Genomic DNA, 12,189 nt, shown 5'->3' on the forward strand with positions numbered 1-12,189 from the left:
AACACAGCCAGCGGGACTCGAGCTTCTCACTCATTGTAGACAGTCATGACTCAGAGACACATTAAACAGGATAGCGGAGCCAGGGTACGGACTCTGTTATGCATCTCCATAAACCTTTTCCTCCCCACTCTTATGACCTAATTTATTTTCATTATTTTACACTCTGGCCTTTTTTTTATTTTAGATTCAGTGAATATAAATGATTCCAATGACATAATAAAAGGGATTTTTAGAAGAATTGAAAATACAACTTCACTCTCCACACCTCCTGGAAGTCTTTGTTGATGAATATTGTTTATATTCAAATAATAACCTCATTACTTATATATAACCTGATTACAATCCACTGATGGATTAATGATAGCAATGGGGTAATGACTTTGAGGTGGAGTCAAAAAAACAATTGCACACCGAGGTGGAATAATCCATGACAGAATTTAAGTCTCTCTCTCTCTCTCTCTCTCTCTCTCTCTCTCTCTCTCTCTCCTGTAGGTGTTTTCTGCTGCGGTCCATCCCCAAAAGCAGCCATCCTGAACGGAGACACAGACATCAAATACGATACTCCGTTTGTCTTTGCTGAGGTCAACGCTGACTCTGTCGATTGGCTGGTCAGTGAGCAGAGCTTGAACCTAACACCATTCAAATAACATTTAGCAATACTACAGCCTTTACAGGACAGATATAGAGCAATAAAAAAAGACAACTGTTTAAAAGAGAAGAACACAAGAAGGTCAGACAGTCAAAATCATTTATGATCAAATAGTCCACTGCTGGATTTGTTAAATGAATTTTTGTCTTCCTCGTTTCTATTGTCTGTGGTTGTATGTCCTATCAGGTCAAACCTGACGGTTCACTGGAGAAAATAGAGGCTTTCGCTGACTTAGTGGGACAACATATCTCAACAAAAGCTGTGGGTAGTGATGCAAGGGTCGACATCACCGACACCTATAAACCTGAGGAGGGTGGGTTCATGAGAAAAGCACATCACACAAGCTCAAGCTGGATGTTGGGTCCGAAACAATGATTAAATTACTTCCCTTACAGGATCAAGCAAAGATAGGGTCGTCTTCAGAAGAGCCATCCTCAAACACTTCAAGCACCTTAATAAGATTAGAGAGGAGGAGAAGAAGAAGAGGGAGACGGAGACGGAGACGTTGGAGATTCACACGTTGGAGACGGAGATAAGGGAGATGGAGAGGAATGGGATTCCAAACAGGATAGGGAATGTGTTCACAGGAGTCATCCTCCCACCGCCAAAAGTGTCCATACGATTTGAAGAGGTACGTCATAAAAAACAACATTCCCCAGTGTTTCCATTTAGAGCTAATCAACCAAAACAAAGAATAGAGGATACCAGTGTGATAGTAATGACGAAAGGTGCATTGTTAACTGGGGGGGACAACATTTCTCACAGATGGACCACTATGTTAGATGGATGTTAGTTCATTAGCTTAATGCTAACACATACAGGAAAATGTAATTATCTGGCTAACAGCATTAGCATTCGTACTTATAACCATATGTTTCCTAAACCCTGTGGAGACAAACTGAAAAAAACTGCTGGCTTATAAAGACTCAGTGAAGAACGAGTTGTGTAGTTGCTGGCTCTTTATAGGTCTCAGTTCATGGGATGAATCCCTCTGCGAACATATCAAACTGCACCAACATCCAAAAAGCTGAGTACTGTGTGCTGGACAAAAAACATACCCAAAGACACAGGAAGATGAATGCATGCGTGTCTGATGAAAGGCGAGGGCCAGAAACCTTACAATGTTAAATGGAGCAGCTTCTGGTGTGCAGACTTAGTCTTTCTCTGTCTCTGGTCCTCTGCTGCCAACTCCTGGGTGGTGGTGTGTGATGTGTTCAGGGTCGAATATACCCTGCTCCCCTCCAAGCTCCTATCTTATGTATTGAAGAGGTGCAAATGTGAAACTTATAAAGAGAGTCAAAGGAGGCCCGGCACCCTGGAGTCTGGCGCCCGGAACCATGTCACCAGTCAGTAACTTTATTGCAAATTTTACATTTAACTCAATGACAACATCATATTGACTTTGCCCTTTTGGTATGAGCGGTGGTGTAACTAATTCATGGTTATAAAGCACACCCTAACATGGAATGCATTTTTGAAAGAACATACATTTTCTTTTTTTCTTTTTACAAGATGAAACCTTTTCAACCTTCATAGGGAGTGTCATGATGACTTGTATGTTGGGAAAACAAAATGATTTCACATTAACAAGTGCCTCTTTAAAAGGTCACAAGCTCAGAGCATTGTAAGAAAAACCTGAACCTCAAGGGTGATTGAATTCATTTTTTGAGAGTGTAAATCTAACTTTATTTGAATTTTTGGAGCTATAACCAGCCGCAATGCCATGGTTTACTAAATACTGGTAAATGTTGGGACCCAGGAGTGAAACCCAGACAAGGCAGGTGAACACTGATCATGCAAGATCATGCATAAAACAACCTCCCAAACTGGGGAGGATGAGCCATTGTGAAGTTGTGAGAAATTGGCAGCTTGCAGGAAACACAGGTAAACTGTTAAACTGCTTCTAATTAGGTCAGATGCTCTGCAGCTGTGCCAGCAGGGCAGGGCGCCTCAGACCACAGTATCTGCTCCAAGGAAAACAAAAAACACAACACAAGGTCACAAAGCAAAACTGTGCACTGATAACAAGGACAAAAAATAAACACTAAAGTACAAACGATGAAACGCGATCCATTCTTAGTGAATCAGGCTGGACAAAAAATGAGGAACAAGGAATACACACACATAATCACAAAATCAACACACCAACACAGAAAATAAGTTGATATGTATTCTCACACTAACAGTGTTTACTCGTGGTGCCGGTTCTGAGAAAAAGATCTGATTGGCTGAGTAGTGTGACATGTGTAGAGGCAAGGCAAGAAAAGACTACCGTAAAAGCAGCAAAGGCTGCACTGTTAAAATAGAAGTGCACATCAAGTAAGTCTGGGTCTGGGCAGCGCAGCATCTTGGTCCGGATTCGTACCGGGGTATGCCATTTGTTGACCTTTGGTGTAATTCATGAAATGGTATGGTATCGCTGGTTAGGATGAGATAAGAAAATGTAGATCTCAAATCATCCCAATTTTCTACGAACTGTATGACACTATGCATTTGAAATTTCTCTCACAAACTTTGGTTTATAAGGAAATGTTCCTTACAGTTCTGGGTCATAATGAATGGGCAGGGCGTTGTGGGATATGTGACTCAAATAAAACCTTCTTTTCCTCAAATTTCTCTTTGTTTTAGGTGTCAAAGCCGATTAACGGTAAGGATGTGAGCCAGAAATTGGTGCTGAGCAGTGAAAGTACTGCTGACAGGCCGCTGATCATCAACATCGCCGTTCAAGCCATGAACTACACCGGACACCTAGCTGGAAACATCCAGGGAGAGAAGTTGGAAAAGACACTGCTGCCAGGAAAAGGTGAATCTTCTTTTGTGGACAGGAGGTCTTAAATTATTTTCTCTATTGTAGATCTGACAATGCCGATCGTGGTCCCGTTCTCAGTCTACTCTAAGCCCATGTTGGAGTGTGACATCATGAAGATCTCAGTCCTGGTTAAAGACAAAGAGAAGCCAGACCACCCATACCTGAGAGAGGTCGACGTTGTGCTGCTTGACCCACCGATCTCCATCACTGTTAGTAGAAAATATTTTTCTTCCTCTATCATCACCTGCCATCCACCTTTGTCCAGCTGTCTGTCACATTATTTAACAGCTGTGATAATAACCTGATCAGTCTAATATTAATGTTATTGTAATGATGATGTAATTGGGATAGAATAGATGCAAAGCTGATATTAATAGTTGCATATCTTAGATTCACTTTTGATTTAATAATGTCGACCGTAGGTAGCACGAGCAGGCCTGATAACTGAAGGCTCTACCTCCCATAGTACATTTAGAGACTGTATGTACTCTTTTCTGGGAGCATCATGGTCTAGAGGGGTAATATGACACTATTAGCTCTTTAACATACGATGGTGCCTGCCCATTCAGAGCTTTGTATGTTTGAAAAAGGACTCAGTTCCAGATTTTCTGCAGTCTTACTAGAGCAGCCTGATAAAAGAGAAATACAATAATCCAACCTGGTGGTAAAAAAAAGCTGGATGGACTAGTTATAATTAAACGACTAATGACTATGTCATTAATGAAAGATGACTAATTACCAACAGAAGCATCCATAAAAATGTTTGTATATAATCAGATTTCATGTTTTGAGAACAATGTCAGTTTTGCCTGCAAGCTAAAAGCTGTCATCATTGGTGATTTTTTGAGTCTACTGTGATTTGTTGTGCAACAAAAATGTGCTCATTCTCGTTAGAGCTGCTGCAGGCTTTTCTCACACAAACAAGAATTAAAGAAGCATTTAACCTGCCAGAAAAGTCATGCTCGTACTTTCAAGCTGAAAGTACGACCTTCTAAAGCGAACTGGTTGACAATGCCTATAAAAATGCCATTGTTTACATTCAGGTTGAAGTTTAGAGATGGATGAGTCTATAAAACCCAAGACAGCTTTACTGAGTTTAATTGAACAATCAACTACATTTTTTTATGTTTCAGATTTCTGGTAACGTCAAACTGAAGACTCCTGCAAATGCAGAAATCTCTTTCATGAACCCTGTAAACGAGACGCTGAAGAACTGCACTTTGACCATCTCTGGAACTGGCCTCTGGAAAAAAGAGTACGAAGTCAAGTGAGTTTATCGGCATGCGCTGATGTACAACATAGCATTTGGAAACCATGAAAGCCATACAAGGTTTGAGGCTGACGACACTAAAAATGTAAATATTAACGATTGATTGAAAAATGGATATCTCGCATGGAGCAACCAAGCACACACTCTTTGGATTTTCACTTAAGCGAATTGACTGAAGAAGGAATCACTAAAATAGATTTATTTTGCGCCCTTTCACCTTGATCGTTTTGGATTCAAGAAGTCAGGGAAGCTAAACGCTGCCGCTCTAGTGTAAAATTTTACATCTAGCACAGATTGTTAGCTTGATTTTTACCTGCACATGGCACCCTCAGTTAGACATCACCTGTTTTCTCTATTTTCACCCTCAGACTCGGAGACCTTAAACCAAGCAGACGGGTACGTCTCATGTTTTACATCGTCCCTTACAAGTCCGGAGAGAGGACCCTGACTGCCGACTTTGACTGCTCCCTCTTCAGAGACATCAAAGGCCTATGCACCGTCACCGTCAGACCCTAAATCCTCGGGTTGACTCGGAAACAAGACAACTCATTCATTCAACTCATTTTTGGGGTTCAATATATTTGGTCTAGTACATTTTTGTCTTTTGGGCACACAAATTAATGAGGTGTTCTCGGATAAGAGAGCATCACACCGTATGCACAAATAAAATGTTTGTGAAAAATCCATGTTCCATTTGTGTCTTTGAGTTTTGTGTAATCACACCCAGAGAAAAACTGATTTCCAACCAAATACAAGGATACAAATGTAAAGCTGAGATGGTGCAGGAAAATACTCCTGCAACACAATATTATGTCTGACCCTGAATAATCTGTATTTGTGATGGTTGGTCATGTGACCATATCCAGCACAACTTCACCAACTAACAAGGTGCATGAAGGGTGAAAGAAAAGGTCAAAAAGCTCCAGCAACACTTGTACTATGAAGATCCACTTTATTAACAAATTAGAGTGACGTGTTTCGGCTTGTGGCCTTCATCAGGGAAATGATGAAACACATTGCACACAACATTTAAATAGAGGAGGTAAGAAACTGAGAATCATGTAAAAATAAATCCAAAAATACCCAAATACATCCACATAGATATCAGCCAATGAGGAACCTGCAAAGGTGGGCGGGTTAGGCTTGTTGGCCAGATTTAGAAGCTCGTAGAAACGGGTGAATTTATTAATTTATTTAATTTTATTTCACCTTTATTTAAGCAGGTCAGTCCCATTGAGATTAAGAACCTCTTTCTTTAAAAGGAGATCTGGCCGAGACAGCCAGCAGCAACAACACAAAGAGACACAAAGTTCAATTTACAAAAATGGAAACGTGCATTAAAAGAGAACTGTCTATGAGTCTGAAAAATAACTTTCTGGAAGGTCAGCTGTACAGCCAGGCAGGCTGAAATCATCAACATCCTGTAGAATCTGCTTCCAAGTCTTTCATTTTAGATTTAAAAACATGGAAAGGACACCAGCTCCTTGAGTTTCAAGTCCTTTTGCAACAGATTCCAGGCTGAGGGTGCAGAATACCAAAAAGCCCTTTTCCCAATTTCTGTCGGGAATGCCTTGGGGTCCCCCAGGAGGAGCTGGAAAACGTTGCTGGGGAGAGGGACATCTGGGGGCGACTTGCTTAGCCTGCATGAATGAATGGATGGATGGAGGGTTGGATGGATGGAGGGTTGGACGGATGGAGGGTTGAATGGATGGAGGGTTGGATGGATGGATGGATGGAGGGTTGAATGGATGGATGGATGGAGGGTTGGATGGATGGAGGGTTGAATGGATGGTGGGTTGGATGGATGGATGGAGGGTTGGACGGATGGAGGGTTGAATGGATGGATGGATGGATGGATGGAGGGTTGGACGGATGGAGGGTTGAATGGATGGATGGATGGATGGAGGGTTGGACGGATGGAGGGTTGAATGGATGGATGGATGGATGGAGGGTTGGACGGATGGAGGGTTGAATGGATGGATGGATGGAGGGTTGGATGGATGGAGGGTTGAAGGGTGGTGGGTTGGATGGAGGGTTGGATAGATGGATGGATGGAGGGTTGAATGGATGGAGGGTTGGACAGATGGAGGGTTGGATGGATGGAGGGTTGGACAGATGGAGGGTTGGACGGATGGAGGGTTGGATGGATGGAGGGTTGGACGGATGGAGGGTTGGATGGATGGATGGAGGGTTGGACGGATGGAGGGTTGGATGGATGGATAAATTGGATGGATGGATGGATTAATTGGATGGATAAATTGGATGGATAGAGGTTTGGATGGATGGATGGAGGGTTGGTTGGATGGATGGGGGTGTACCAGTGTATGAGTCTAGGGGGCGCCAGAGCCCGCCATCCTACCCGAGAGTACAACTCACAATAGTGAGTCAGAGCATTTGCAGTGAACCTCAAAGACACATGGTAGGGCTGCATTTACAAGTAAACAGTCCATCTTAATATGAGAAACAGTCATCATCTCTCCCTCTCTTCCTCCACCACGAGCTGAAGACGAGAGGCCAGGTCGTGTTCAGCTCGCTCATCCTTTTTCAGTTGACCCGTGATGTCATGTCCGACTCGCAGGTCGGCCACAGCCGCCTGAACCAGCTGCAGACGAGACTCTCTGAGGGAACGCCTCAGCTTCACCCGCCGGTTCTGAAACCAAATCTAAGAGAAAGAAAGACAGAGAGAGAGAGAGAGAGAGAGAGAGGAGAAATCGTCAGACAAAATGGCAGAAGAGCTAAAATCAGAGAACAACACCGCCTTTTATCTAACTCAAGGACAGGTTTTTTCTGAGAGTGCTTTCTGTTGTCTGAACCTGTATTCTGTCCTCGTCCAGGTCCAGCCTCTCAGCCAGCTGCTCCCTCAGCTGAATCCCTGGATAACAGTTCATCTGAAACACCGACTCCAGTACTTTCACCTACAGGACAAACACGGACAAATATAGATTAAAGGGACCAATCAGTGAGATGTGTAGTGAGTGAGATGATGAAGTGACCGTACTTTATGATCAGACATTAAGGAAACATGCTATGTTGAAGTGCTGGCTTCTCTGACAACAATGCAGCAGCCAGTATGTCCTCCTTCTAACTTTAGATTCTGGTCCTGAATGCTCTGGATTTGTTTGGACCAGAGAAGGTAGGCGGTTTTAAGGCGACCCCCACACACGGCCGTTTTGGACGCCCCTCGGTTTGTCAGATATGAGAGCAGTTATCAGGTCAAACCAACAGGTGTTTTTTTTAAACTCAATGGATTTGTTTTATTACGTTAAACGGCTATGCCCATATACAGGTTGTGGCAGATTTGATTGACAGCTCTGTGCGCTGCATCTGTCTGTCAGTTCAGGCTCTCGAGCCACATGGCTCATTTGGGACTAGTTGTGGCTCTTTTAGGTCCTACTTGGAAAAAAAATTGAAATAATTTTTTTTAAAAAGGGGAACATTGTCAAAGCAAGAGGTTTTTGGATTGTGGCTCTTAAGTCTAAGAAGGCTGAGTACCACTGGTCTAAACCATATAATCTATAAAATATCAACCATCTGTCTCTCCTGTCTGTCTGTCTGAACATCTGTCTGTCCATCTTTCTTTCTCTCTCTCTCTCTCTCTCTCTCTCTCTCTGATCTCATCTCTGTAGAGGACTGGGTGGGGGACTGGGATGGGGTTACAGCGAGCTGTAACCCCATCTACGTTGGCCGTGTGATCAGTGCCATGGTAGGACACACTCTGTTTCTATAGCTCCAAATGTTGATGTTTGAAAATGTTAACTTTAAGCCACTTTGTTTAAAGTAAAAGCTGGATTTTCCACTCGGGTGTTCGTTTCAATTAAGCGCCCTTAGAAAGCTAACACAACAAATTAAGATTGTGATCGATGTCAACATTATACCTGCTTCACAGTAAGATTATTAAGTACATATTTTACGCATTATTCATCCAACTTTTCTTCTCTACAGAAGAAGTACTGATATTTTCTGGCTTTTTAAGTTTTATTATTTTCTACAAATTGAAAATAAGGACTGATATGATTATCATTCTGCAATAAAACACACACACTTCTGTTCAGACTTCCTTGTCCATTTGTTTTCTTGCAGATCAACAGTGAGGATGACTGCGGTGTGTTGGAGGGAAATTGGGGGAGTTATTATGAGGACGGACATTCACCCAGTCACTGGACCGGTAGCAGTGCCATCCTTACAGAGTGGCTCGAAAACCAGTTCGAACCAGTCAAATATGGACAGTGCTGGGTGTTTGCCGGAGTGATGTGTACAGGTAACATCAGGCTTCTCACACCTGGAATAAAATCTGTAGAGATCAATCAATGTATCTGTATATCGCCAAGTCGCAGCAAATGTTATCTCAGAACACTCTAAGAAAAGAGCAGTAGACCGAACACTTGGCAACACAAGAAACTTTCTTTAACAGCAGAACTGATTCATCGTGTTTTCACACAAAACCCCTTAAAGGCTTAATATGCGATTTTTCACACTTAAATATAATAGAAATCAAGTATGTCCTCTGAAAATAACTCTCTAAGTCATGACTGTCTACAATGGGTGTAACACCCGAGTCCCACTGTCTGTGATGCTTTCCGAGCTTTCCGAGTCCTATCTTCACTTTGTTTACATCGCCAGGAAGGCCGGCCGGCTCATCCCCTCGCGTATAAAAGTTGTTTAATTGAGGGACTAGAGAAAAGAAGAATAACATACTGTACTCACTGCTTCATTGAATGTCATGTAAGCGTTTCTAGATTACGGTCATTGCGTGTAAATTTACATGCAGTGTGAAGCTACGAGCAAACTAAAGCGCGCTAGCATTAGCATGCTAACACAACAATGCAGCGCAAGTTGTTTTGGTTTCATGCTGGAGCTCAAGGGCGACATCTAGTGGATCAAAAAGTTGCATATTCTTCCTTTAATGAGCATTATGTAATGTGCCTTATGAATGGGGGACTTTACAACTCAGGCAGTTTTTGTCTTTTTATGTCTCAAAGTTCTTCCAAAAGTGAGACTTGAAGTGGACCAAAATGAGAAAGAAGAGTAAAACTGGTGCCACATTTCTCTGCCAACCCTAGTTTTAATCGTTGCCTATCAGAGCTGCAGAATGTTGGAAAACACATTTATGACTTTATGTGAAAATATCTCAAGTCCTTCTATCTGGTTCTCAGTGATGCGGTTTTTCGGAATCTCCTGCCGCGTGGTCACCAACTTCTCTTCAGCTCACGACGCCAATCTCACCATCGATCGATACCATTCTTTAGATGGAATCGTGGACAAATCCAAGGACAGTATTTGGTGAGAACACACACACAGATGTTAACATTATACACCATGTTTTATCCACTGCACTCTGCAATTCTTCTTTCATGGGGTTGGTGCTTCAGCCTGTTTTCTGTTTCCTCATGCAAAACATTGATCTGATCTTGAAGCCCCCCTCTCCTGTCAAAAATGGACATACATTTTTAGTACAATAGTTGTCCTGGATAAATCCCAACAAAATAGGCCTACAAACACTAGCGTATGAAACTATTCAAGATGTGTTGTATCATGGGCGGCTGTGGCTCAGTCGCTAGAGTTGGTTGTCTCTCAACCAGAAGGTCAGGGGTTGGATCCCCAGCTCTGATGAGTCCTTACAGGCAAGATACTTAACCCCAAGTTGCTCCCACTGCTTCGTCAGACTGTGTGTTAATGTGTATGAATGGGATTAGTTACTTCTGATGGTCACTTTCCACAGCAGCCTCTACCATCAGTGTGTGAATGTGTAGGTGTGACCTGCAGTGAAAAAGCACTTTGAGTAGTCAGAAGACTAGAAAATAACTATACTCAAGTCCATTTATTATTGTATCATAAGTTCTTTGGTGCCTTCCCAAGGGCGTCCAGGACCCCAGGTTTGAAGTCAATGCTCCAAAAGAAGCATGAAAAGAGTTAATTTGATTCATTTTTGATTATAGTTTATACTCATTACTGAAACTTATAGTCATGCAAGGTATACATTCCTTGTGTGAGCTTGCTTTTTCCAACGAATAATCAGCTCAGTGGTGCCAGGTCTCCGTTTGGCATGAAGATTTGTTCACACCACACCTTCATCAAACAAAACTAAATATACCTGAGCAGTCTGCCAGATCCCCACAGGGGTTAAACTGTATCAGTTTTTGTTGATTGGATCTTCTTGTTGGTGTGTCAATACTTGCTAAGCAAACCCATCAAAACAGAAATACCACTCATGTTTGGTAAGGGGCCAAACGAAGAGGTTTGGATGTTAAGTTTCAGTTGGACTTGTGTGTCAGCTTTTCTTCTTCCAATAAAGAGTCACAGTGTTTTCTGTTGTGGTGAAGAGTTTTATTGATGTGCTGAAAGTTATTTTTGAGACTGAATGAAACATGTAGGTCGCTGATAGAGAGGTGCCTCAAGGATTGCAAAATTTCCAATGTCCAGTTGGGGGAGATTCCCCCCAATAGAATAGAAGAATAAAGTCAATGTAGGACAACCAAAAAAGCTTTTGGTAGGACAACCAAAGGCTTATGATTTTAAAATGCTCAACACTGCAATTATAGTCCAATTTAGAATACGAACATCCAAAAAGTTGAGTACTGTGTGCTGGACAAAAAACATACACAGGAAGATGAATGCATGCGTGTCTGATGCGTGCTCCTCTCCCAAATCTCCCTCTTGCCATCCTCCATATTGGTAATTAAACTTGCATTATGGGAAATTGTGGCACTTAATCACGCCAGTCTGTTAAAAACTGCCCAGAGAGTTGATGTCGCAAATAATAACCTCAGTTTGGCAGTGTGTTGTTTCCAAACCAAGATCTGGATGGGAACAGTGCTTTACAGTGTCAAAAGGTTTCGTTTCACATTTCGTCTGTTCACTCTCTCTCTTGTCTACAGTAAAATATTTGCATATAACCAATCCCTTTATTTTCATTGATTTGCATCGGTCACCACTTTGAAACCTGATGTAATTCAAAGACAGAGAGCAACCGAGACACAACCAAAAACAAATTCACCTTTTTCTAAATCCAGAATATAGCTGAACCCTCGTAATGTCCTCTCGATTCCTATACACTTGCTGTCCTCTGGGGTCAAAATGACCCCGTCTGGTTTGACTGTAACTTAAGCACCTTCTTCATGATTTTGCACGTCAGCATCAGCCTCATTTTTCAACGCGGGATGTTGACGTTTGGTATATTTATTGTAGGTACTTTAGGAGCAACTGCAAAGCATGCCACTGCACATTTCCATTCAAAAACTGCACCGTGAAAGTTAAAGGTCGAACTCAAATATCACCAGCATGTTTGTTGCAAAGTTATGTTATAACAGAGAAACCGATGGGGGTAATAACAATGTCTAATTGTAAATAAAATGGTACAATGTCGCCTTCAAACCACCCATTCTTCAGTGGCACAATCAGTTTCAGTTTGGATTCAGCATGGTGCCCTGAAGCTCTGAAAACAAAGCTTGGATGAATAGCAGC

General features: G+C 42.1%; 2 protein-coding genes and 1 long non-coding RNA gene across 3 annotated transcripts; all 3 read left to right on the forward strand.

Annotated features, from left to right (window-relative positions):
* The first annotated feature begins 465 nt into the window (after positions 1–465).
* LOC132977347 (uncharacterized) lies at positions 466–1,139 on the forward strand. Its single transcript, XR_009673816.1, has 3 exons — positions 466–608; positions 836–962; positions 1,045–1,139. It is a non-coding gene; the product is annotated as an uncharacterized LOC132977347 (long non-coding RNA).
* A 51-nt stretch (positions 1,140–1,190) lies between these two features.
* On the forward strand, positions 1,191–5,381 carry LOC132977215 (protein-glutamine gamma-glutamyltransferase 5-like). The gene is made up of 5 exons (XM_061041684.1): positions 1,191–1,280; positions 3,278–3,452; positions 3,504–3,667; positions 4,592–4,725; positions 5,097–5,381. Exons 1-5 carry the CDS (start codon positions 1,191–1,193, stop codon positions 5,242–5,244), a joined length of 711 nt encoding a protein of 236 aa, XP_060897667.1. The 3' UTR covers positions 5,245–5,381.
* A 2,994-nt stretch (positions 5,382–8,375) lies between these two features.
* Positions 8,376–10,012, forward strand: LOC132977216 (protein-glutamine gamma-glutamyltransferase 5-like). Its single transcript, XM_061041685.1, has 3 exons — positions 8,376–8,393; positions 8,809–8,986; positions 9,882–10,012. Exons 1-3 carry the CDS (start codon positions 8,376–8,378, stop codon positions 10,010–10,012), a joined length of 327 nt encoding a protein of 108 aa, XP_060897668.1.
* Positions 10,013–12,189: the final 2,177 nt, after the last annotated feature.

The sequence above is a fragment of the Labrus mixtus genome, chromosome 7, assembly GCF_963584025.1.
Source record: "Labrus mixtus chromosome 7, fLabMix1.1, whole genome shotgun sequence".
NCBI classification, from domain to species: domain Eukaryota; kingdom Metazoa; phylum Chordata; class Actinopteri; order Labriformes; family Labridae; genus Labrus; species Labrus mixtus.